The sequence below is a fragment of the Cryptotermes secundus genome, unplaced genomic scaffold (genome assembly GCF_002891405.2).
Source record: "Cryptotermes secundus unplaced genomic scaffold, Csec_1.0 scaffold84, whole genome shotgun sequence".
In the NCBI taxonomy this organism is placed as follows: Eukaryota; Metazoa; Arthropoda; class Insecta; order Blattodea; family Kalotermitidae; genus Cryptotermes; species Cryptotermes secundus.
Window position 1 is genome coordinate 627,010 of NW_019723905.1, and position 27,030 is coordinate 654,039.

General features: G+C 43.5%; 2 protein-coding genes across 3 annotated transcripts in view; one reads left to right on the plus strand and one right to left on the minus strand.

Moving 5' to 3' along the window:
* LOC111861925 (integrin alpha-PS2) overlaps positions 1-20,856 on the minus strand; it is a 326,722-nt gene extending 305,866 nt beyond the window's left edge. For both annotated transcript variants that reach the window (XM_023846892.2, XM_023846891.2), the window contains exon 1: positions 20,009-20,856. In XM_023846892.2, coding sequence (XP_023702660.1) covers positions 20,009-20,175 — 167 coding nt within the window. In that variant the 5' untranslated portion in view covers positions 20,176-20,856. The remainder of the gene's footprint in view (positions 1-20,008) is intronic.
* A 4,660-nt stretch (positions 20,857-25,516) lies between these two features.
* Positions 25,517-27,030, plus strand: part of LOC111861922 (sodium channel protein Nach) — a 23,820-nt gene continuing 22,306 nt past the window's right edge. Inside the window, exon 1 of the mRNA XM_023846887.1 lies at positions 25,517-25,617. Coding sequence (XP_023702655.1) covers positions 25,517-25,617 — 101 coding nt within the window. The remainder of the gene's footprint in view (positions 25,618-27,030) is intronic.

Consider the following 27,030-nt stretch of genomic DNA (forward strand, 5'->3'; position numbering starts at 1 on the left):
GCTACCATTCAGTTCAGAACCTTTTGTCTTCTCGTCTGTTGTCCAAAAACATAAAAATTAGAATATACAAAACTATAATTCTACCTGTGGTTCTGTGTGGGTGTGAAACTTGCTCTCTGACATTAAGGGAGGAACATAGACTGAAGGTGTTTGAGAACAGGGTGTTGAGGAGAATATTTGAACCGAAGAGAGATGAAGTGACAGGAGGTTGGAGAAAACTACTTAATGAGGAGCTTCATAACTTGTACTCTTCTCCAAGTATAATTAGAATGATCAAGTCAAGGAGGATGAGGTGGGGAGTCGTGTAGCACGAATGGGGGAGACGAGGGATGCGTATAGGATATTTGTGGGAAAGCCAGAAGGAAAGAGGCCACAGAGAAGACCAAGGCGTAGGTGGGTGGACAATATTACAATGGACCTTAGAGAGATAGGATGGGATGGTATGGATTGGGTAGATCTGGCTCAGGATAGGGACCAGTGGAGGGCTCTTTTGAACACGGTAATGAACCTTCGGGTACCATAAAATGCTGGGAAATTCTTGAATAGCTGCAGAATTGGCGGATCCTTCAGAAGGGCTCAGCTCCATGAGTAAGTAAGTAAGTAATGTGTGGTTGTTAATCTTTTCCCAGCTACCTTTCATAAGCGAGGATGTTGGTTAATCTAAGTTTAAGAACGCGTCCTGTCAGGTGAGTGTCCTATAAATCGTCCTGTGACTAAAGGCAACTGGTTTCTACTTAGTTTCAATAGTTCCCCACTTCTGTCTGGCAGGGATACCTTGTAGGAAACCCTCTGCATGTTCGAGTCCTTTTACGAACTTACAGTATTCATTGTGACCTCTGTTCGTCCAGGCCCTGACTGTCTTCTTGGCAACCCCTGCTGGATCATGTCCTATAAATCGGTGTCTAGATCCAAATTTTCCCTCGCAGCCCCCACGAAGTTGTATAAGGAAGGCACTTGTGGAGGCGGGGTCGAATATTTCCACCGCAGGACCTGTGGATCGTAGGATGCGACGAAATGGTGGACCCAGTGCCTGGGAGCACCCTTTTCCTGGCGAATATAAATACGGGGACCTGGCCCCCCAGGTTGGGGTAATCTCGAATCTGAGACAGTAAAACGTGACCACGAGTCCGGAGGGACGCGAACCTGAGGATAACTGCGCTGGCAAGGACCAGCAGCAATTGTAAACGATGGACCCATCCTCTCTGACAAGAGGATGTTACACAGAAACTATAACCGCAAATGTTCAGTTGGAAAAAAAAAATACTTGTCGTGAGCCTCACGAGGCTTGTCGCCAAAATGAAGTGATTGGCTGTAAACCACCAATCGTAAAGTAATCTGACGAACTCTTCCCTCGTGCAGTCCTACCTCGTACTTAAATTACTACGGTATTGAAATCGGGTCGCAAGTAAGGTAGGACGTACATGAGCGTAGAGAGTTTTCAATTATTTAACCTCTATTACGCTACACTTTCACGTTTTTGTTATAAAATCAATAAAGGGACATCAAATGTCGCAGTTTTTAAAAAATAAAAAATAACTGGAGCCGGGATTGTTCTCTCGGAATAGTGATGGCCGGGGTTCGAATACCGGCAGAAGCAAGAGCTTTAGCTTCACTCTACAGAGTCTAGACCGGCTCTGGGAATGACTCAGCCTCCTATCAGAAGAGGTCACTTCTAGCCTATTGTACCAGCCCCAGATGATAGGTGAGGGTGATTGTGGAGCAACTGGTGGAATGAAGATTGGCAGGGGAAACCGAAGTACTTGGAGAAAACCTGCCCCAGCGTCACTTTGTCTACCACAAATCCCACTTGACCAGAGCCGGGATCGAACCCGGGCCGCCGCGGTGGGAAGCCAGCGAGTAACCGCTTGAGCTATGGCACGGCCTAAGCTATAACATAACTCCCCCATATGTCTTCATGGCGTGGTGCTTAATAATTAAGCACAGGGACAATTTACCTATTTATTTTAATTATTACATTAAGAGTTACGATTCAAGCAACCAGAACATTAGAACAGGGAATAAGCCCAAAATTCGAGTTTCGAGTCTAAGTCAAAAAATTTTTAACGTAAGTCTAATGGATGTTAATTCAATGGGATGGTTTTCCCACAAATTCTTAAGTCACAAGGTCCAAGTTGCGGTAGGGTCGTACAGAAGTAACACTCTGCGCAAGGGTCATTTCGTTGTATGTGCATTTTCTGTTGTCAATATTAATCCTGGGACAAAGATTCTTTTGCATTTAAAGGCAATAAATTATACATCGCTGAATGAAGTGTGAAAGGAGTATCCTCACTACCTGCGTAGCTTCATCGTCGCCTTTCCAGGAATTCTTCCTACACAACATTACGTGAAGTACATACAATAGACCACCTCCGCCACATTGACTGTACTCGTGTATTTTCTTCCCGACACAAAAAGGAATGAATAATCACGTGCTCACAGAACTTCGTATGAGATACTTAAGCAATCGCCCACTCTTCTGACGTAACATCCTGTTTCGTATATAGTTATCAATACCATCAAATAACTTCCTCGAATTATTGAAATTTCAAATCAGGCCAGGGTCACTCTCATGAGCACGGTTTTCGCTTCCTCAAGAGGCCGACTGAACCACATTTATATTAACGCTAGTTTATACTAACGAAATAAAACGTACCCTGTAAATGACAAATAAATTCCTTGTTCAATTACCTGAGGTCGGGAAAGTTCAGTCGGTATAGCGACGGGTTACATGCTGGATTTTTCTCTTCTCCACATGTCTAGAACGGCTCTGGGGCCCATACAGCCTCCTCATTCAACGAACACCGGGGGTAGAGCGATTGGGGCAAGAAGCTGACCACTGGTCTCCATCCTGTGCCGAGGTCAAGAATGGTGGAGTTACACCTCCACTCTCCCATACGTCTTGAAAATTTTAACCTTACTCAATTACCGATTTTATTCAGAGCGTAATAACGGTGGAGAATAGGATGCATGCTGACATAACATTTTTCATTCAAGATAACTCAAATAAGCTCTTCACTTTCGAGAGACGTACAGTGGACTCCTGTACAAGGCACCTGCTTATACCTGTGTCCCAAGGCATATGACACATTTCAGGGACACTCATTAAAAAACCTGTAGATCCTACTTAAGACCAATCACAGTGGCCGTGCGGTCTAAGGCATGGATATCTGTGTGAATTTATTCTATGTTTGTGCTGTCCTGTGTGAAGGTAGCGGCCTTGCGACGGGCTGATCCCTTGTCCAAGGCATCTTACCGATTGTGTAAATGGTCAAGAAACTGAAAAAGCGGCCAAGGCCCAACAAAGGACATAGATAGATAGGACATACATAGATAGATCCAAGTTAGGTCCCTGCAAGAGGCCGTGAAAGTCCATTGGGTTGTGAGACATCGAGGCTCCCACATTTTTCTACATAATCGGCTCACAGATGGCGAAGTTGTCAGCCTTAAGCGCCGGCCGCCCTTTACACCTCAGGAAGATTCCAGGCACTCATTTCTGTTACAGGCTGAGCCGACCCCAGGGTCACATTGCGGCTGGAAGGATTTAGTCAGTTGAAAAAACATCCGCTGCATCGCCACTGGAACCTGCCACCTTCCGGCTTGTAGCTTATGCCTCAGCCAACTAAGCTACCGCGTGCACCGTGAGAAAGAGAGAGAGAAATGCTCCACACACATTAATAATCCTTTCATCGACGATACACTGTCTCGATACTGAGTGTCCGTCAGATAACTAAAACCTTTTTTAAAAAATATTTGTAGTCTTTAGGTTTTCGCGTCGAGGAAAGTAAGATTTGGGCGTTTGCTGGAACTACCTTTGGCCTGTCAATGCCCCATATTCACGGGCCGGAGACGTAATCCGCCAGAAGCAAATTTCCGCCCAAGCCAGGTGTCTCACGAGGCATTACGGTGGAGTTGAGGCTCTCGCAGCGAGATCTACGAGAGTTACATCTTCTGTGCTCTAACGCCGTGTAGTCCGGTAGTTCACCGACGTTTCTGAGGAACACTGTATCACGTGTATTACTGACCACTTACAGGTCGTAACTACAAATAACTGTAACAGTTAATAACATTAATTTTACAAATTCGGCCGTTAACGCAACAAATGTGTATTAATTTAAACCACATTACATGTTTCGACTCTTAAAGGATCATCTTCAAGTGTTCTTAGTTACATGATTATTTGTATTGTAACGCATGATCTTGTCTAAATATTTCTTGTCATTCTACTACTGTTAATTAGTATATTCCTAGTTTATATACACAAGCCGCAAAGTGGCTATCCTCTATGTACTTCTTATTGTTTACTGGATACTGAATTAGCTGTATTCACCCAACATGATGCAAACAATAATAATATAAATATCTGTAACAGTATTGCTTATTTCCACACTACGAATCATTCAACACTAAGTCTTCTCAATCTACTTCCATTAGTTTTTACTTGGTAACAGCTGCCTACAATGGCCATTCCTCTGCATTGCTTTCACTAGACGTTTCCTAGTAACAAATCTCAGCAACGGAGATTCTTCCGCTTCCACTGCCTTCTAGTTAACACTCCACAACTGAACACAATTGCACTGCACTTATTCGCCAACAGAACATGATCGGTCGAGTCATATAGCTTCGGAGCGGATCCACAGAGGACACCGCCAGCATCACCTCTTCTACTGTTGCGTGACGTCACCGCACACATGTATGCTGCGGGCGCTACATAGCAACAGCTGTATGCGCCACGTATCGGGACACCTCTATTGTTGCGTGCTGGCATTACCTAGCAACGGGTTTATACGCCACAGTACTGTATTCATCTTCTGGTCTGAAGAATAAACCAAGCATGTAGCTAACTAACAAGGAGCAGGAGCAAGCAGGAGGAGGAGTTGCAACACTCCCCGCGACTGCATCCGTTCTGCGGTGGTATGACTCACGGCAAATTGCAGCCGCGGCGCGCACTTGATTGTACGCACTGTAGAACTCCGTTACTTATATACGTGGCAGTATTATGAGGACGGTGAAATGGAAGAGGCAGCGATTGGTTTCTCATATGGCAGGAATGAGGAAGAGGAGGAAAGCATACCAAGTTTGTTGCAGAAAACTTCTGAAAGACGTTAATTTTGTGCGTCATGTAAGAGAAAGGACAGCAATGAATGGATATTAGAGAAACGTTATGAGGACTGGGGGTGGACAAAATGGCTCAGGATCGTGTCCAATTACTGCCTTTGGCAGAGTCGGATTCAGCCTTCTGGATTTGCTACTTGTGTTAGCTATTCATGGGTGTATATTCATATCTCTCATTTACATGACTCCGAAACTTAATTATGTGCAGTTTAACAAACAGGAAAGGCTCTTTCTAAAAAAAGAAAAATAAATCAATGTACATTTAAGTGCTCCCCATAATTTCGGCACTGAAAATGTTTGTACTCCTACTTCAAGGATTTTTTGGTGTACATTCTGAATGGAAATATTAATCCATTATTAGAAGAACACTGACATCAGTTTTCGAATGCAATTTCACACGAAGTGTAACGTTTCACTCGCATTTTGTAGGCACATTCTTCGGATTTCGGGCACCGACCAGCCGTTCTTTCAGTTCCTGGAGAAAAGTACAGGCACAGTGCCTTAAAAGACACCACAACATCGATTCTTATTGCACTCGACGCCAGGTAATCTTTGCAGGTTTCTCTGTAGGTTACGACGCCTTCCCTACTTAGAAAATACAGAGTTGAAAGAGAGGATGTTAAATGAATGATGAATTGGGAAGGATTTGGAAGGAAGCCGCCGTGTCATAATCGAGGCACAATTTCAACGTTTTCCTATGGGGGATCAAGAAAACTCGAAAACCCTGTCAGAATACGAGGGAGAGTCAGTACATAGGTCACAAACGGAAGTAAAGCAGCTGTAATGAATGTAATAGGTTTTCTATGTGTATCACTAGGTAGCAGCACAGTCCAGCTTCATAACAGTCTAGGTAGCAGACGTGTATGCACATGCGCATGTTCAGAGGCTGGTTTCAGTAGTCAAAATGGCAACCGTGCTCGAGTGTACTATCGAAGAGCAGCGTTCTGTTGTGCTTTTGTGTACGCAAAAGAACTCACTGCAAAAGATATTCATAAGGAAATATTTCCTGTTTACGGCGGGAAATATTTCTTGCGTAAAGCGGTTCACAACTGGGGCGAGAAACGTCGCAAACGTTTTGCTGATTACGGAGAGGTTGAAACGGAAGTGCGGAAGTGGGTGAGAAAATAGTCGGAGAAATTTATATGCTGCGGGATTCGACGCACTGGTAGAGCGATGGGACAAGCGCATCAATGTTGGTGGAGGATATGTCGAGAAATATTCGTAAATCCATTTGTGACGTATTTACTGACTCTCCCTAGTAGTAGGTCAGTCAATGCAGCACAATTAAACAAGCGAATAAAATGCGTAAATATTAGCTTTAAATGCATGTTTCATAACAAACAAAACAAAAAAATAATCTACATGGTTTTAGTCAGCAACCGAACTATACCGACCGAGCTACGGCCGCTTGTCGGCGAAATTAGTGCCAACTTTAGCAGATAGAAAGTGTCGCGTGGTCAGCGCAAAGGATCCCCACGGTCGTTAATTTCGGTTTTCTAGACCGAAGCCGCTATTTTCTTGAAATAGTTCCTCAATTATCCCCACGAGGCTGAGTGGACCCCGTTCTACACCCACTACTTCTCAGAAAATATGGTAGTGCCGGTAATCGAACCCGGACCTCTGGATCTGTAGCAGGGAACTCTGACCACTAAACCACAGAGGCGGTCATGTTACATAACAGTGAACAGAATTCTTGTACATCCTTCACCGCAGCCCTGTAGTACCAAGTTGGTAGGGAAAGTGATAAATATAATTTAGAAGGCTGTTCCGAGAACAACCGCGTTGACCCTTAGTGTTGGCAGTCGAAATAGTAATGGGCCGGATCGAACCTCAATGTGGACGCCATCTGGACCACCCAATTTCGAGGAACAACCGCCAACCTCAGGGCTGCACTGTATAAAGGGACCAGGTAGTAACGCAGCAATCAGCTCCCTGACGCACATGTTTCTTGTTGAGAAGCTGTCACTTGCTCAGTCATGTATTTCTCCTCATTTATGGAACCGGAAGGTTCATTACAGTGTCCTCAAGAGCCCGAGTCCAACGAATCCATCTATATCCACCTATCCTATTCACTGCTACTGGATCTGCGGTGCTCACAGTGAGGCCTTTGACCTATGTGTCCTTCTGGGATGCAATGCCGTGTAGTTCGGTAGAACTTCATCGACGAAGGATTCAGGGTTGACGGGTAAGAGAACAGCAATAAACAAGTTGCGCACTTAACATGATTCCTGCTGATAGCTTGGTTTGCGAAGGTGTACGTCCACCCCAGAAAACAGTACTCGTCATTTTAATATATTGTCACGTGACTGAGTGACAATAGACGTGGTTTGGATTGGTAATCATATTTATTGAACACTTAGAGATCGTAACTACATGTAACTATGGCGCTATCGGTAAGTCAACACACTCTGCAGCTCACTATATTACGTATTAAGACTTCTCTGTCTACTGTATTTTCGTCAGTCGCTGCCAGGTAACGGCTACAACGCCGGTTGATCTCTCAACTTCCGTGTCCATATCCTTACTGGCCGGCGAATGTATATCACAACTAGCTAAAATCTTTATTGTCGTGCTTATAACACCTCGGCACAAACAGCATAGAAAACATCAAATCTTACATAGCATAGAAAATACATCTTCCAGCATTTCTTTTATTGTTGCATCACGTAGCTATCGCTCAGGCTGCATAGAGAACATAATTCCTGTGTTATTGTGTACGGCCATTACCTAGCAACGACCATTGTTTACAGTCATTACTTAGCAACGGGTCTGCATGCTACAATATTATCATATCTATGCCTAGGTCTTCCAAACCAGAGTCTTCCATTCAGGCTTTACGACGAAAAGTTTTTTATTAATTTCTAATTATTCTAATTTGTTCTACATGTTCCAACCACTTATCGTCCTAATACTTTTGTAGAGGGATAAAACTTAAAAGCCATGTAACTCATAAATTCTCTCCAATCTTCTGTTAGTCCCTTCGCCTAAAGCACAAATATTCTCCTCAGCACCCTGTTCTCAAACACCCCCACACTACTTCTCTTCTCTTCATGCGACAGGCAAAGTTTCATACCCGTACAACACAACAGAAACCTTACTGCCATCTATGAGCCGATTGTCTAGATAATGTGGGACCTTCAACGTCTCACAACCCTATGGGCCTTCACGGCCTGGTAGAGCGATAGCTTTACTTTTACTTATAACACAACAGAAAAAAAATATACTTCTGCATTACTTCGATGTTTACATTTGTAGATAACAGACGAAAAGGCAATTCTGAACTTAATTTCAGCAATTATTCTCTTAGTTCTTAAGACTTGATGTTCTCACATCGGTGGTCATAAAGAGTTCTGTTTTCTGGGATATAACGCCGTACTGGCCGTTGAAAGTCAACCGACGTTTCAGAGGAACATATCTTCTCCATCTTCAGGTTCGAAGAATAAACCACGCAAGACACCACCGTGAAATAGCTGATAAGTAGAGCTGTCTCTTGGTTACTTGGGTAGTTCTACTCTGAAGATGGAGGAGAGATGCTCCTTCGAAACGTCAGTTGACTTTCAACTGACTAAACGGCGTTATATTCCAGAAAACAGAACTCCTCATGAGCTTAATTTTGATTTTTTAGTTTCAGGCTGAAACGTTTTAACTTCGGCGCTCATTCAAAGGATCTATGAGCGACTATCATGTTATGGTTTATTATACATGGTAACGAGATAGTCAGACGAGGCGACGAAAAAGGAAGTCTCAAATCTGTGACAGTAAAATGTGGTCGCGAGTCTCAAAGGACTCGTACCCGAGAAAGGCTGCACTAGCAAGGGCCAACAGCATATACAAAAGACAGACTCGTGCTCTTGTCAGAGAGGGCGCCCCACAAAAACAAGACCGTAACTGTCAAGCAGTAATAAATATCTGGTCATGAGCCCCAGATGGGACTCGACACCAAGACTTTTACAGACTGACTGACCGCCAGTCGCAAAGTGGCTTTGACTTCGGCTTGAGTAATTAGTTACGAGCAGTTATACGTAAAGGGAACCCATTGTCTGTAGGTGTAACTGCGCCATCGTGTTTCTGGGGGATGTAAATACGAGGACCTGGCCCACCAGGTTCGGGGAGTCTCGAATTTGAGAGAGTAAAATGTGGTCATGAGCCCGCGGGACTCGGACCCGAGAATTACTGCCCTGGCGAGCGTTAGCAGCAATTGCAAACGACAGACCCATCCTCTGGCCTCTAACCGCAAGTGTTCATTTAAAAAAATACTGGTCTTGAGTCTCAAGAGGCTTGGAATCAATATGAAGTGACTGGCGGTAAACCGCCGGTCGTAAAGTAACTCTCTCTCTCTCTCAATAGTTAAAGAGTCTTGAAATATTAGCCTGCGGACGTGAGCGCGGAAGTTGAAGAATCTCCATTGTTAGAAGCCGTTACCAGGAAATCACTACTGGAGGATGTAACAGACTGAGAACATTTGTGTGTGTGTTACAGTGATCTGTGAAGTGTTGAGATTAGCGATAGCGCTATAATTAAGTGTAGTCACGAGTCATGTGTTAAAATGGTCAATAAATCGAGTCACCAATTCAAACCCCATCTACAGTCACTCATACACGTGACAGTAGTTAATCCATCTATGAGAAAAAATGGATTCCCCGCGAACCGCATTAACGGTGAGAAGTGCCGCAACCACCCGAGAGCCACAATCTGGGCACGTCTGCTATATATAGTGTCGAACGAATGGATCATGAAATGTATAATGAAATGGAAAGGTTCCAGAAGGAGCGGTTGTGGTACGATTTCAAGTGTACCAATCCGGCCATTAGCTCAGCCGTCACAGCGACGGACTGCGAGCTGAAATGAGGGGCAAGGGATTTCTCTTTACTCCACAGCATCAAGACCAGCTCTGGGGCTCACACAGCCTCCATTTCAATGGGTACCTAGAGATCCTTTCCAGGGAGTAAAGCGGCCCTAGCGTGAAGCTGACCACTCACCTCCACCTAGTACCGTGGTTAAGAACAGTGGAGCTATAATTCCAGTATCCCATACATCTGCAGGGATTAGTGATTAATTATACAAACATAAGGACAACTTTCCCTTTACCTTACCTCCCCGATATTTTCCTGGAGGGACTGAGGGAAACCGTGATAATCCTTAGTATATCCGGCGCCCCGGGCGAAATTGGATCCAGACACCACAAGTATTCAAGCCTCAAGCGTTAGAGCTTGAGCCATCTCGTTCGGTTTGAGTAGACAAAAAATGACTATGGAGATAGATGCCTTCTAGGATGTGACGCCGTGTAGTCTGATAGAACATCAACATTTCGGAGGAACGATACAATTTCCATCTTCAGAACAGAAAATGATTACCCACAATTTGAAGGGTATTATCTTCTTGGATGTGACATCTTGTACCATGGTAGTTCACCGACGTTTCGGAGGAACATATTGCCTCCATCTTCAGGATTGTTCCTCCAGAAACTCGACAGACCTTCAACTGACTACACGGCGTTATATCCCATGAGACAGAGCTCAGCCTCAGATCCAACACATTAAGAGCAGATTAAAATTAGAGAATGCTTAGTATCAACTAGTTCAGAATCCTTTATCTTCTCATCTCAGATCTAACGTCTTAAGCTGGAAGTACATGTACAAACAAATAATTTTATCTGTTATTCTGTATGACTATGAAACAGTATGTTTCATCCTAAAAAATAAAACAGACTGACAACGTTTGTAACAAGGCGCTGAGGACAACATTTGGACCTAAGAGATAAGAAGTTAATAGCGAAGAAACGAAATTGCATACCAAAAACATCATAAATTGTTTTCTTCGCCGAATGTTGTTTGAGGGATCAAATCAAGGATGATGAGACAGGCTGAACGCGCAGCACGTTCTGGAAAATGGTAAATGCAGAGTTTTGGTAAGAAAACCTAAAACAGGACAATGCATGAGAGATCTAGGAATTGATTGCAAGAAAATATTATGGCATGTTGATCCATTCCTAGGCAACGACTGCGAAATAAGTAACTATATAACAGCCGTTGCTAGGTGACGACTCCGCCAACAGACACGAACGCAACAATCCCACGGCAACAATTGCACTCTAACAGAGGTGCGTTTTTTTCTACGCGGTCCGTGCCGAGAAGTTATAAGCAGGACAATTTCAGGGGGACTTGGCGCCAAGAAGAAATATTTGGCTGTAAACCGCCAGTCGCAAAGTAACTCCGATTCTGAGTCTGGAGTTAATGAGTGAGTGAGTGAGTGAGCGATAAATTGGTCCGTGAGTGAGTTACAGATTTGCTAAGGCTCAGCCGTTGTGAGCTGTTGCTGTGAGAAGCTTGTAGCTGGGGCCAGGAACAATTTGGGAACCCAGAGGAAGGGGAACGTCCGCCGTTGAATCCGCTACCAAGCAACGGCTAGCGAAGACTGTAACAGACTGAGATAACTAGTATTTGTACGAGAGTGATTTGTCAAGTGTACGTGTAGTCACGAGTTGTGTGTTAAAGTGTTCAACAAATCTGATTACAGATCCAAACCCCGCCTATAGTCACGCAACATAGGTGACAATATTAAAATGGAGCTTGAAGAAACACAGTAGAAGAATGTGGTGTGGATTCGTCTGGCTCTGTGTAAGAACCAATGGCTGGCTGTTGTGATGACCTTCGAGTATCATAAACTGCGTGGAAGTTCAGAGACAGCAAAGAGAATATTGTCTTCTCACGAAGAGCTCTACTACATTAAGACTTTTCTTAAATGCACTTTACTTCTCTACTTGATTGACGTAATCACTTTTGCTGTAACAAAGGGGACAACAGAAGGGAATTAAATGTGTAAGATATCAAAAAACGGCCCGTTTGAGCAGGGCGAAGAAAGTTTATATTCGCCAAAGCGACAAAATTCGCTTCCACCCTGAAGATGGAGGCAGAAAAATTATCCGAAATTTCTGTAACTATCAGGCCACACGGCGTCACATCCAAAATGACCGTAATCTTGAAATAAGTTCATGCCGACGTGAACACAAAATGGCAGGCGGGAGTCCAAAAATCAATACAGAATTGGAATAATTCTGTCTTGTGAGACAGTAGAATGTCAGTAGAATGTCAACCGACGTTTCGGAGGCAATTTGTCGCATCCATCTTCAGGAACCATGAATAGCAGAGCACTCCACTCGCGAAAAGATCAGGTTTATAGAGCTTTCGGAAAGTGGATTGCTCTGCTTGTTATCTGCTTTATGCTGGTTGTCTTATTTGGCTTATTCTTCGGCCCTGAAGATGGAGGTGACCTGTTACTCCGAAACGACGGTGACTTTCAACGGAGTACACGACGTTATATCTGAGAAGCCGGAACTCTTCATAACCACCGCTGAGAGAACCTCAAATCCAACAAATTTAGAATTAGCCCATCGACGGAGGAGGAAGGGGAAGGGGAAGAGGAGTAGAATTTCTTTTGTAGTAAACTTATGACTGAAGCCAGGTAGAATTTGTAACCTGTCTTTAAAGACAAGAAAAGTTACAATAATAATAATAATAATAATCGGGCACTTGGTAGCATAGTTGGTTGAGGCACTATACTGCAAGCGGGAAGATCACGGGTTAGGTTCCCGATGAGGCCATTGGATTTTTCAATTGACCCAATTCTTCCATCCGCACTACGGCCCTGAGGTCACTCAGCCTCTTAACAGAAATGAGTACCAGGAATCTTGGTGGGGGTAAAGGTGCGGCCGGTGCGTAAGGCTGACAACCTCAGCGCCATCTGTGAGTCCACTGTCTAGAAAATGTGGGAACCTCGACGTCTCACAGCCCTATGGGCCCATACAATTTGTTTCCCTAAAATTAATAATATTAATAGTAATAATAATTTGGAACTAATTCCTGGTAAGCACTCCATAGATTCACTGCAAAAAACAGCTATCCTGGGAACATCACACATACTACGGAAAGTGCTACAGTGCGAAGCTTGAAGCCTGAGTGGTGAGGTGCATCACTGGTTCAAGAAAAGGAATACCAGGAAATAAACCTGCGACAAGAGATGATGATGATAATAATAATAATAATGAACACCTGACCCGTACATTTGATTGTCACATAAATTCCGTTGCATTTCTTCTCGTCTGCTTGGGTCAAAGTAAGAGCTAACTCCAGTTTTAATTGTCTGAAGGTGTGGGGTCCACACTGATCGCCCCTCTGAGTATCGGAGTTGATTGCAAGACCACGTTACTGCACGTGGGACTGGACCCATTACAGACTTCCAACGCAGACCTGAGCTACCCACGCCAAGGCGTTGCGATACAGCGAAGACAAATTCTTAATTATTCTCATGAGCATCCATCCAGCACAGCGGTTACGGTGTCTGGCTTCTGGTATGAATGTAACAGCGTCTTCAAGACGCCTCAACTGGCCCCGGCACCAGGCGCATGAACTGTCTGATTCGAACGGATGAGGTTCTCATAGCAGCGGTTATGAAGAGTTATATCTTCTGATATGTAATGCGGTGTAGTCTGAGGGGCAGCCCAGGTCTTGGAGAAACACGCCTAGATCTTCAGGGCCGAAGAATAAGGTAAGCGAACAAACATCAGGACATAAGCAGCAAGAAGAACTCTCCGATCCTGAAGACAGAGGCAGTATAATCCTCCGAAACATCTGTAAACTTCTACCAGCGTACACATAGTTACATCCTATCCGTCTTCAGGGTCGAATAAGAAGCCAATAAAGAAATCAACATGCAGCAGGTGGCAAGAGGAAAAATGCACTGATTTATTCTTAGACCCTGAAGATGGAGGTGACATGCTCCTCCGAAACATCTGTTAAATTTTAAAGGACTACATGGCGTTATTTCTGAGACTGCTAATTCGAATCTCATATACACTGCTTCGCCAGGATTTTTCAAAGGGGAGGGGGAGCCAGTCTTCCAAAAGGGGTAAAATAGGTAAAGTTCTACTTGTGCTTAACTAATTACGCACTACGCAAGAAGACATATGGTGGAGTGGATGTATAGATCCACATTTTCTTGGCCTCGGCACTAGTTGGAGGCGAGTGGTCAGCTTTACCCTCGGGTAAAGAGCCCCCGGTACCCATTGGATAGGAGGTTGGGTGGGCCCCACAGCCAGTCTGGACGACTTGGAGAAGAGAAAATTCTGGATCCTACTGGGACTGGAACTCCGACCCCTCTGTCGTCCAGCCCGTAGTCAGTCGTTATACCGACTCCATTTATTCCAAAGATGGACAGCCAGAAACTGTGCTTGCGAACTCAAGTACAAATTTTTAAGCCTATTTGTCCTGTTAATCTAGAGTATTCAGGATGGAAGAATCTTTATTGGAGATAATTTTAATGTTTGGAGTCGAGGTTCAAGTCCCGATATGGGAAAGGTTTTTTCCATTTCATGTTATCCAGACCGGTTCTAGAGCTCACTCAGCCTCCTATCCAATGGGTACCAGGGGCTCTTTCTTCGGGGGTAAAGCAGCCAAGGTGTGAAGCTGACCACTCACCTCCAAGAAGTGCCGAGACCAAGAATAAGAGGATCCACTCACATAGTCTTCATGTCGCAGTACTTAATCAGTTAAACACAGGGGCAATTTTACCTTTCTCATTGATAAATATATTATTAATATGGCTCTACAGCCCTTTGTTTGGCCTTAGCAGCCTTTTCAGTTTCTTGATCCTATACACAATCTATAGGACTCCTTGAACGGGTGGCCAGCCCGTGGTAAGGCCTCTACCTACACAAAGTACAACACAAACACCGAATAAACGCACACGCATGCATACGTCTATGTCTTGAGTGGGATTCGACCCCACGATCCCAGCGGTCGAGAGAAACCTTAATGGTATATATCCATCTGTAAAAGGTAAAGTTGTCCCTGTGCTCAACGAATTAAGCACTATGCCATGAAGGCGTATGGAAGAGGGGATGTATATATCCATATTTCCTTGACCTCGGCACTAGCTGGAAGTCAGTGGTCAGCTTCACGCCCCGGCCGCTTTACCCCAGGGGAAAGAGCCCCCCCCGTACAAATTGGATAGGAGGTTGAGGTGGACCCCAGAGCCTGTCTGGACGATTTGGAGATGAGAAAATTCTTGACCCTACCTGGACTCCAACTCCGAACCCTCGGTCGTCCAGCTAATATCCAGTTGCTATACCGACTACGCCACCCCGACTCATTTAATTTAAGAAATCCCGGGGAGGGTTAGACGCTTTGCTTGTCCCCCAACCCCCGCCTCTTTGCCGGCACACATGTTCAGTTACCGCCTATCATGGCATCGTAGGCAGTTGGCAAGCTGACTGAACGGAACCCAGTCAGTCAGATGGAGTCCAACATAAAGACGCTCCAAAGGGAGTTCTATTTGACTGCACAGAATAACCTTATATCTCTGCCTCTCTACCTTCATGAGTCAGTCTCGATTCGGTTTGACTGGCCTTGATTCGTTTAGTTTGCCAAGAGCCTTACTTCCACATCTGACGTAGGCCTATGGAATAAGATGGGCAAGGGAAGTAGCACACATGAGCAAGGCGTACAGAATTTTAGTAGAAAGATTTAAAGGGAAGAGGACACTTGGGAAATTCAAGCTTCTATGCGTGAATACTGTGATATATGGACCCACTGCCAAGCAAGAGGTGTGTGAAAAGGTGAAAGTACAAAAGCCGTTGCTAGGAAACAGCTCTGTGGACAAGTTGTTTCCCCGGCATCGAGAGATCACGCAATAATGGAAGTGACGTTTTCTGTGATATCCGTGCCAGGGTTACATAACGAGGACTAGTTATGTAACCGCCAGTCGTGAAGTAACTCTGACTGTGTCCCGTCGCCCATCCAAGTACTATCTTGACGAAATCCCCAGGCATATTCATAAGAGACAAACCCATCTTCTCGTCAGAGAGGATGTTACATAAGGACTACTATCGCAAGAGTTCTGTGGGTATCAATGGGTTTAACGCCAGGACGAACTGATTGACGGTAAACCGTCAGTCGTAACGTAACTCTGACTTTGAGAACTCAGTGCCTGTGGCCATAACTGGGTCACCCTGTCACTGGGGGATATAAATACAAGGACCTGCTCCTCCAAGCTGGGGGAGTCTCGAATCTGAGATAGTAAAATATGGTCATGAGTCCCGCGGGACTCGGACCCGAGAATGACTACACTGGTGAGAAATAGCAGCAATTATAAACGACAGACCCGTCCTTCCGTCAGAGAGGGCGTCCCACATCAACAAACCCACAACTGTCTGACAGCAATAAAAATCTGGTCTTGGGCCCTGGATGTGTGTTTGAGACCAAGACACTCTGGCCGACTGACCGTCGGTTGTAACATGACTTTGACTTTCACCTGCCCTACCCGCGTGGAGGCGGGTTCGAATACCTCTGCCGTAGCCTTGCGTGTAGTAGGAGGAAACGAAAAGAAATACCAGTGCCTGGGAGTATAATTGGGCCACCTTGTTCCTGAGGCACATAAACACGGCGACCTGGTCCTCCAGGTGGGGGGAGACAGTAAAATATAGTCTTGGATCCCGCGGGACTCGGACACGAGAATGACTAAGCTGGCGAGGATCAGCAGCAATTGAAAATGACAGACCCATCCTCTCATTTGAGAGGACACCCCACACTAACAAACTCACAAATATCTAATAGTAATAAAAATATGGTTTTGGGGCCCAGATGTGTGCTTGACACCAAGACAGATTGGCCAACTGACCGTCGGTCATAATATAACCTTGACTTTCAGTTGCGTAAGTTGAAAGCTGCAGTAGTGAGAATTAAGAAACTGGTAAGTGGGGCCGGGGAGAGTTGGGGAACCCATACGAAGGGGATCGTCCGCCGTTGAAAACCGCTACCAAGTAACGGGTAGTGAAGATTGCGAAGACTTTATGTGTGCTGTTACAGTGATCTTCGGGGTGTGTAACTCAGTGAGACTGTTACAGTTATTTGTAGTTACTATCAGTAAGCACTCAATAAATGCAATTACTAAACCAAACCCCCATTTACAGCCACTCAATCATGTGACAATATTGAAATGGAATAAACAGATGTGGATCGAAGTCATGTGGCTCAGGAAAGAGACCAGACTCCAGTTCCTGTGAACTCAGTAATGAGATTTGGGTTAATTTCTTGACTATAGTACCAACTATTACCTCCCCAAGAAGAGCTCTTTTCCATGGGGGTAGTGGTAACAGAACTTACAGTTAAAAACAAATGTTGCAACGTTCCGTATTTTGATGGCACAGCTGACGAAACAGTTTTCACCCGGTCAAAATCCGAGGGACGGGTGGCTAATCTGGCGACCGTCTTCTCTTCAAACCAACCTTCTTGAAGTTTCCAGGACATAAGCATGCCACGTCCACTCATTTCCCAGATTCTCTGCGCTTCTCCATTCACGATCCTACACCGACAGTATACTCGTACACCATAATACCAATTTTAAGAGTGCAGTTAAACCTCGATTTATATGAAACGTAGGCATTTTTTTTATTGCTATTGGGGTGGGACTAAGTCCCTTGTACTGCGGCCACTTCTGGCCTATTGTACCAGCCCCAGATGTTAGGTGAGGGTGATTGTGGAGCAATTGGTGGAATGAAGATTGGCAGGGGAATCCGAAGTACTCGGAGAAAACCTGCCCCAGCGCCACTTTGTCCACCACAAATCCCACTTGACTAGACCCGAGACCGAACGCGGGCCGCCGCGGTGGGAAGCCAGCGACTAACCGCTTGAGCTATGCCGCGGTCTAAATGTAGGCATAGTATAACAATTTCAACTCGCGACCTCCCGATAACAAAGGAATACTAACTACCAGACAGCGACCTTATTTTCCGCATAAAACATAATTTATAAAGGATGAGTAAAGACATTAAACCGCCGGTCACGGTAGCCGAGCGGTCTAAGGCATGCACTGTTTTCGCTCGCTCGGAAGCCGGGATCGTAGGTTCGAATCTCACTCAGTGCATGGATGTTTGTGTGCGTTTTTCTGTGTTTGTGTACAGGTAGAGGCCTTGCGACGAGCTGATCACTCGCCCAAGGAGTCCTACCGTATGTGTAAGATCTAGAAAAACCGAAGTGAAGGGAGTTCATGGAGGTAGGCCTAGGCCCACTGGGGCTGTAGTGCCAAGGGGGAAAAAAAAGACAGTAAACAGAAGGCTGTTTTGTGGATAGGCCTACGGGAGGTCCTCCTGTAATGCAGTTTGTTAGCATTTTTCAAAACAAAATTCGGGACAGACCATTGCAGTGAATTTTGTTCTGTTTATGGCTGGAAGACTGACATGCAATGGAGAAACCGTTGTAGGGCACTCCCAACTACAAACCATGCGTAACTTGCATCTGCATGGCAGCAGGGCTATATGGGCCTACCCTTGGCGTCGTAGTAACATTAGTTGTGCGCACTCCTCAACTACAAATTTATATAATCTACAAGAACAAGCATAAACCGTCTAAAATATCTTTGAGTGCAGAAGTAGAAAGTAACTCAGATGACCAAGAAAAGTCCCATCCCAGCTAAGAGCTATTCGGCTATCCCTGTTAACAGGCCATGGAGGCCCATAGAGTTGTGAGACGCCGAGGCTGCCACATTCTTTGTTGGCAATCGGCTTACAGATGGCGGTAAATTTATCAGCATTATGCGCCGTCTACCATTTACCCCATGAAGATTCCTGGTACTCATTTCTGTTAGAGGTTGAGTCGATTCCAGGGCCACTGTGCGACTGGAAGGATTTGGTCAATTTAAAAATCCAATGTCCTCATCGGGAATCGAACCCGCGACTTTCTACCTTGCAGCATAGTGCCTCAATCAACTACGCTACCACGTGCCTCACAAACTGAATGAATAAATAAAATAACATAAGATGATTTTACAGGGTCTTGTTCTTTGATGAGGCTCCGAATTAATAATTATTACTCAAGATATGACCACTCTCAAAGAAGTATAAATATTTTAGAAATACATTCTCAGTAATCTTTCATATGTAACTGACCTATATGTTTATTTATTGCAGCTGTTATCGTGATAGTCGTATCACAGTCCTAAGTAGTTCCCTTTCGACTAGTACCACCCGCATTAAGAAACATTCCAAATAAAAGTTTATGCGCCACGTAATGCTACAAATAATTTATTCATACGACGAAATGATTTAAGAAAGAAATCTGTTCGACCTGAGCTTCATGCAAACTAGAGTTGACAATTAACAAGCAGAGATCGAATCAATTCGCCTTATAAGTTTCATTGCAGATTCTCAGTAACAAATTCCAAATAAATTTGTTTCCGAAACGGAACGCGCTGATGAACAAACACTAGTGGCAGAGGATATTGGTTGACCTCTTCCGGATCCCCATAATGTCCCGTACCTGGACTCATTAACATTGCAACACAGTCACAAACGGTCACAAATCAGCACAGTAAAAATGGAAACAAAATTCTAAGGAATCCAACACACTCTTCCAGCAATAGTATTACAATTTTCGTGACAAATAATTCGACAACTGGCCCACTTTACTTTCGAGCCCATTTCTCATAGCGTAATGAAATGCACATACACAATAGAACAGACTATATACTCGTAGTCAGTATAAATGTGTCTTGTACATCGCCAAATACAGATAAATCAATCAGTAAATTTTTTCATGTTGTCTAGGGCGCTTAATGGGGGGAGAGAGAATTGCACCTGTTCTTGGTCTGAACGCAGATAAAAGGTAAAGCTGTCCCTCTGTTAATTAAGTACCATGCCATGAAGGCGTATGGGGGAGTGAACGTATAGATCCACATTTCCTTTACTTCGGCACTAGCTGGAGGTGAGTGGTCAGCTTCACGCACCTGCCGCTTTATCCCCGGTACCCATTGGATTAGAGCTATGGTACGACCTCCATTAAGTGTTGCATCTGCGCTACATGAAACAGAAAGAAAACAGTGAGCAGAGAGCCAGCCGTACACTTACCAGCTTGTCCCCCTGTCGCGATGCTCAGCAACGCTGAAGCCAAACATGGACCCTCGGGTACCGCGGTGTCTCACGATATTCTCCGTATCCACATTGAATCCAGTTGTCACGTGAGAGTTTAATGCCATAAGAGTCGCTATGACGATATAAATTAGCAACCACGCCATTTTTTAACACATACAAATTATGAGCACTGTAAATAAATTATTTCTCTAATTATTAGTGAAGTCAAAAACGAGTTATATTACACAGAATTCCACGTGTCAAACGGGGTCAGTTAAGTCACACAAGTTTTCAGAATAGGGACACAAACACTGTTTAAGTATTGTTTAGGTTAACAGTAATAAAATATTACTTGATGTCAGTTCATTTCAAAACAGGTCCTATAAATAAAACTTTTTAAAGCACTAGAACATTCTAAAGACGCGTTTTCGTTCCGAATAAACAATCGGCGTTTTCAAGCACAACACAATTCGCTCTCGAAGCCTTCATATAATTTAAATAACGTTTTTGTATTCGTAAACCGACAGAACACTAAACACCAACAGTGACGGTTTATTTTTTAATTGTGAATTTTGAAAATTTACTTGAATGAAACGGAAGGCGCTGAGAACGCACAGGAACATGTGGGTTACTATTCTGTATTTATTACTGCTTTGCCGGTTGCTGTGATCACAACGGTGGTGTGGTGGTGGTGATGTCTGATTGAAATAACACGTGGTACACAACACTGGTCACAGACAAACTGGCAAAGAGAACGTATAACAGAGGAAGAATTAACTATCTTTCGAGCAGCCGTTACAGGACCGACGTCGCTTGAAGTCGAACGGCAACTGCGGCAGCGGGCGAAATCTAGTGCCATGAGTGTATTACATCTCATTCTTTCTCTCCGTCTACCACAAGCATCTACTATCTCACTTTCTCTTCAGTGTTACTATATCGTTGCTCCCTCTTTCATTCGGTTCGTTATAATTTTAGCAATCTCTTATTTGTCTGTGTCTTCAAACATTATGATATCCTTTACCTTGCCATGTATACATGCAACTGCGCATGCGTAACTCATGATTAAACTTATTCTGAAGCTATCCTCGTTTAAATTACTTAACGCAGGAAACGTTAATTGGAAGAAATGGACAGTCAGCGAAGCCTATTCCAGTAACGATGCGCATGGTGTTACTGCATTCAAACTTCGAAACTAGCTGTAAGGAATTCGCTGGCCGTGTTTCTTCTGCTCTTTACCCTAACATGGAGGACCTGGCATTGATACAGATATATACAATGGAACTTACATTTAGTACCTGAAATATTCCTGGTGTTGCATGCTCCCTTCCAAGCAATATTTACTCTGAGCTTCCTTAATAAACAAACAGGTTAGCGCAGCGGTAAAGAATTGGATTCGTATTCAGAAGGTGCTCGGTTCGACATTCGCTCGGGATACCAGCTACCCTGAATGAGGTTTTCATAGTTTTTCTCAGTCCCTCCAGGCAAATGTGGACATAGTACATCGATCAACCTATGATGGATTCTATTCCAAATAATTTCCAAACCATTCTTCATCTGTTATCCCACTACTCGACGCTGTGAAGTCCGCAGTCGTAAAATACAGGGTGATTCATATAGAACCGGCCCGACGAAATGAGCTGTAATATAAAATATACCATACAGATATTAATGTAATTTACACATATCTTATCTTGGATTGTGTGCCGTGATCAGAGCAGGTGTTGAAAGTGTCCGCCGTTTTCAAGTAGGAACTAGAAACACTCGCTGTTCAACCTTATACTCCATGACTGTCGCCTGCGCACTGCAGACACGTTTCGGGATTGTCCTTGACCTTGCAGCTAAGGGCTGCCACTTACCGGATCATGCGTACACCATTCGACTCAGCAAGGCCCAAGGATTATTATGTCGTAATTGTGAGCGGTTATATGCATCACCTGCGGAATTATTAGCAAATTCATCGGGCCGGTTCTATGCGATTCAACCTGTAGTTCTCACCCCAAAAGAACAAGTGATGTAAGCCGGTGTTTCTCAAGCGATAGGACCCGTTCTTCTGGTGGAACTTGGCAGTCACCAGGGCAGGACATGAGATCTAATACATAATTAATTTATTCACGCGAAATCTACTTACACAAAGCTTTCCTTTTTTATAAGGACAAACGTTTCATTCATGCCGCACTATGAATGTATTTATGCCTGCAGATCCATACTGTTTTTACGAGTACAGCAAAGGAACATATCAGAAATTGCTGCAAGTTTTAAATCCTTCAGATTTTAAGAACTTACATTAAAGATTAATACAACATTAAAGTGTGCGTGACTGTAAAACACTTGGAGAAACAGAAGCTTCCTTTCTAACATGGAATGAATATGTTGTTCTATTTTTTTGTTGACAAAATGACAGGCGGAATGAAAGATGAAAATCATATGCTCTAACTGTAGATGCTGATAATGCAGCCCTTAAACTGAACTATTACCATGGAGCTGAGTCCTTCTTGAGAAGCCACCAGTAGGTCAACTACTCAAGAATTCTCAACATTTTACGGAAACCGAAGGTCCATTTCCGTGCTTCAAGAGACTGCCACTGGTACATTATTATTATTATTATTATTAGTATTATTTGGAGGAGAGTGAGTCCACTTGGTGCTGTGACCATTCTTGGCCTATTGTACCAGCCCCAGATAGTTGTTGGTGATTGTGGGGCAATTCGTGGAATGAAGATGGCAGGGGAAACCGAAGTACTCAGGGAAAACGTGCCCCAGTGCCACTTTGTCCACCACAAATCCCACATGATCTGACAAGGGTTCGAACCCGGGTTGCAGCGGTGGGAAGACAGCGACTAACCGCCTAAGCTATGACACGGCCTTACGTGAACAGTACGTCATAATCCCACTGATTATATCACATACTTTTCTTATGTTTGGAGTTAACTGAAGAAAAGAATGGTGGACACAGTTATGTATGTAGTTGATAACAGTGACATGCCTCTAGAGTTACAAGCGTCAGTTTTGTAACCCTTAACGTAAATAAGTACAACAGTAAAAGCTTTTCACTGATTCTATACCACGTAATTCGTAACTCATCCTCATACAACTAAAATTGACAGGTTTATGTACCTTAGAACGAATGCATAATCAATCACCTCTGGCTGAACCTTATCCCGAGCTACATGAATCCAGTTCACACCACCCCTTCCTAATTGTCTAAGATCTATTTTAATATCTTCCTGCCATCTATGTCTAGATCTTCATAGTGGTTTCCTTCCTTCTGGCATTCCCACCAATATCTTACATGCATTGCTCATCCTCTTCAATCGTGTTACATGCCCTGCTATCCTTCTCTTGATCACTCTAATTACACTTGGCGAAGAGTACAAGTTATGAAGCTCCTCTTTATGCAGTTTTTCCAACCTCACTTCACGTCATTTCTCTTCGGTCCAAATATTCTCCTTAGCACCCTGTTCTCAAACACCCTCAGTCTATGTTCCTCCCTTAATGTCAGAGACCAAGAGACCAAGTGCATTCTGGTGACGAGACAGAAGAATGCGTTTAGTTGTCTCCGCGTTTTCTTTTAGAACAGGGTAAAGTAAAAAAAAAAAAAGTAAAGCTATCCCTGTAACAGGTCGTGAAGGCCCATAGGGTTGTGAGATGTTGAGGTTCCCACATTTTCTAGACAATCGGCTCATAGATGGCGGTAAGTTTGTCAGCCCTACGCACCGGCCGCCCTTTACCACCAAGAATATTCCTGGTACTCATTTCTGTTAGAGGCTGAGCCGACCCCAGGGCCATAGTGCGGCTGGAAGGATTAGGTGAATTGAAAAAAAGAAACAATGTCGCAATCGGGATTCGATCCCGCGACCTTCCGGCTTGTAGCATAGTGCCTCAACAAATTACGCTATCGCGTGCCCCCTATTACAAAAAAATAACTGAAAATGTTAAAGGTAATACAAATATTAAAAAATATTAAAAACAGCACTATAAAATTATGGAGATATGAAGTTAATTCCTCATATGCAGTTGAAGATTGCGATGTCTGGTAGATCATTTGAATCCTACCAAGCACCTATTAATTTTGCTCAGTCCTTCAGTCCGTCCGCATGAAATAATCTAAGAAATATGGAAGTATTTAAAAAAAAAATCTGATACTGGAGTATTTTAAAAAAAAAATCTCGAGTCATTTTCATTTCCATTTAGATCGTACATGTGTTATCGAGAAAAAACTGAAATACGCACGTTATGTTCAATACAATTTCTCCGCAATCCGTAAAATTTCCGTAATAATAAAGCAGAATATCTACTGTATTATGAAGGTATTCTAGAACTTCAATATTTACTTATAAGTCCTGGTCTCTTGAATACAATTGCAATTAAGCACACTAACTAACTTCATGGAGCTGAGCCTTTCTTCAGAAGCCGCCAATTGTGAAACTACTCAAGAACTTTATGGAACCCGAAGTTCCATTACCGTGTTCACAAGAACCTTCTACTAGTCCCTATCCTGAGCCAGATCAATTCAGTCCATACCACTCCATCCTGTCTCCCTAATATCCATTTTAATCTTCTCCACCATCATATATCTTCAACTTCCTAGTGATCCCTTCTCTTCTAGCTTTCCCACCAATATCCTATATGCAATCATCTTCGCCTCCTTTCGTGCTACATGCCCTGCGCATTTCATCCTCCTTGACTTGATCATTCTAGTTAGAGTTGGTGAAGAGTACAAGTTACAGAGAACATAATTACGCAGTTTTCTTCAACCTCTCGTCACTTCATCTCTCTTCGGTTCAAATATTCCCCTCAGCACGCTGTCAGAGACCAAGTTTCGCATCAATATAGAACCACAGGCAAAATTATAGTCTTGTATTGTATATTCTAATTTTTATGTTTTTAGACAGCAGACGAGAAGACAGATGGTTCTGGACTGAATAATAGCAAACATTACCCGAATTCAATCTCTTTTTAAGTTATTCCTGAATCACATTTTGATTTGTTACGGTCGTTCCCAGATATCTGAACTGTGCCACAATTCCAAAAGGTCTGTTAGCTATATTTATGCCAATATTTTGCCATGCATTCTGTAGGGTAGTGTTACCAGAATACAAAATTAAAATTTCATTACCAACAAAGTGAATTTACCACAAAGTTTCTGATATCAATCGGTCACTCTGTATCGCCTTTCAATTTTGAAGTCTATTACTCCTTTTAGGAATATACTACAAACACGAAAACAAACTTTAGTGAGCTTCATGAGGTTGTAGTCCATTTTGGTAAAGATACAATCTCAAAGAGTTGAATATTGGTCGTATTATGGGCAATGCAGCCTTTAGGAGTATATATAATTAATGACCATAGCGATTCGAATTGCCCCGAAACAGAACACATTTCTGACATGCGAACTACGAATGAAACATTAGACAGTACGCACGGCTTCATGAATTTGTACATAGGACAGAAAAGTGAGTTCTTCCGGTTATAGAGAAGCGTGGTTTGTATCACATATAATATAACCATGTTTATAATTGAAGATGCACTAGAAGATTTCTTCTCGAACAGTTCATTCCATGGTCTGCGGTTCATCGCCAAGAGAACTGGTAACCACTGGACTGAAAGGTGAAACTTTATTTCGGTTTCTTGTTCCTTACTTGCTTTATTTAAACTTTCCTTTTTCGTCTGCTTCTATCTGCTTTCTGTCTCTTCTCCATTTCGATTTATAACGTTCAACAATTCATTTTAACTATATATCTTTCTCTTTAGGCTCGAAATGTGTGCCCTTACAAGAAACTATCTCTCTCTTTTTCACAGCGACCAGACTAGCTCTGCGGACTACACAGTCTCATAGGAGGATACAATGTGTACTGGTCAGGTAGCTCTTTCTTTGGGATTAAAGCGGTCGGAGCATGCAGCCAACCACTTACTTCAATCTAGTGCTGAGTTTATGAATGCATGGTGTCATACGTACATACAACCATGCAGTTTCATGGGATTGTATAGTAAAGTTATCCCTCTATATAATTATTTCATTAAAAAGCACATGGGGGAGTGGAAGCATCACTCCACCATTCTTGACCTCGGTACTAGATAGAGGCGAGTGATGAGGATTTCGACCGGCTGCTTAATCTGTTCGGAAAGAACCCCTGGTACTCTTTGGATAGGAGGCTGGATGGGCCCCACAACCAGCCTGGGAGTAATGGAACAAAGAAAAACCTCTTGCCCCTGCCAGGAATAGAATTCCGGTCGTTCGGCCCGAAGCTCAGCTGCCGTACCGACTGAGCTATCCTGGATCATATATGAATATGTGCTTAATTAATTAAGCTTTGTAGAGAATGTCGCAGGAGAGAGAACGGGGTTGACTCCGCAGTAACGCTTTAGTGTTCTGTTCTGGATGTTTTCGGTCTGCTGTCTTGTCTGAGATTTTGGTGGATTTCCTTAGTTCTTACAGCCAAATTCTCAGATAGTATTTAGACTAGTTCACGACCACATCCTTCCACATCCCATCCAATTTACCAATGAACCTAATCATTTGACACTTTATCGTCTATTTACTGACGGCGTCATGAAATAACCGACGATGTGTACAGGGAGGATTTTTACTGTGTTGACCGGTTCCTCAGCTCTGAGCTTCATGGCTGATGGTGTGCTCCTTGCTGCGAGGCGCATGCGAATTTTGCCGATGTATCAGCATGCCTGTTGGCCGATAACTTATCGAATGAAGTACTAGTTACAATTCACAGATCACAGGCGGTGTTGAAAATGCTGTTCTCTCTACACGTAGACACTTTTTCAATTAATTGTATCATTAAAAACACAGGTACAACCATCTTTGCGCTTACAGCACAACAGACACAAACTTTCACTGGAGGGAGCTGGGCTTCATGGGTTAGATATACACAGTGTGTCCAGGTTCTGTTAGGACTGTGTTCATTAAAAATACAAGACGGGAATTATTTTCAAAATTTCACTCTTTTTATTCAAAATAGTCTCCTTCTGAATCAATACATAGCTGGAATCGATTGAAAAAGTTTT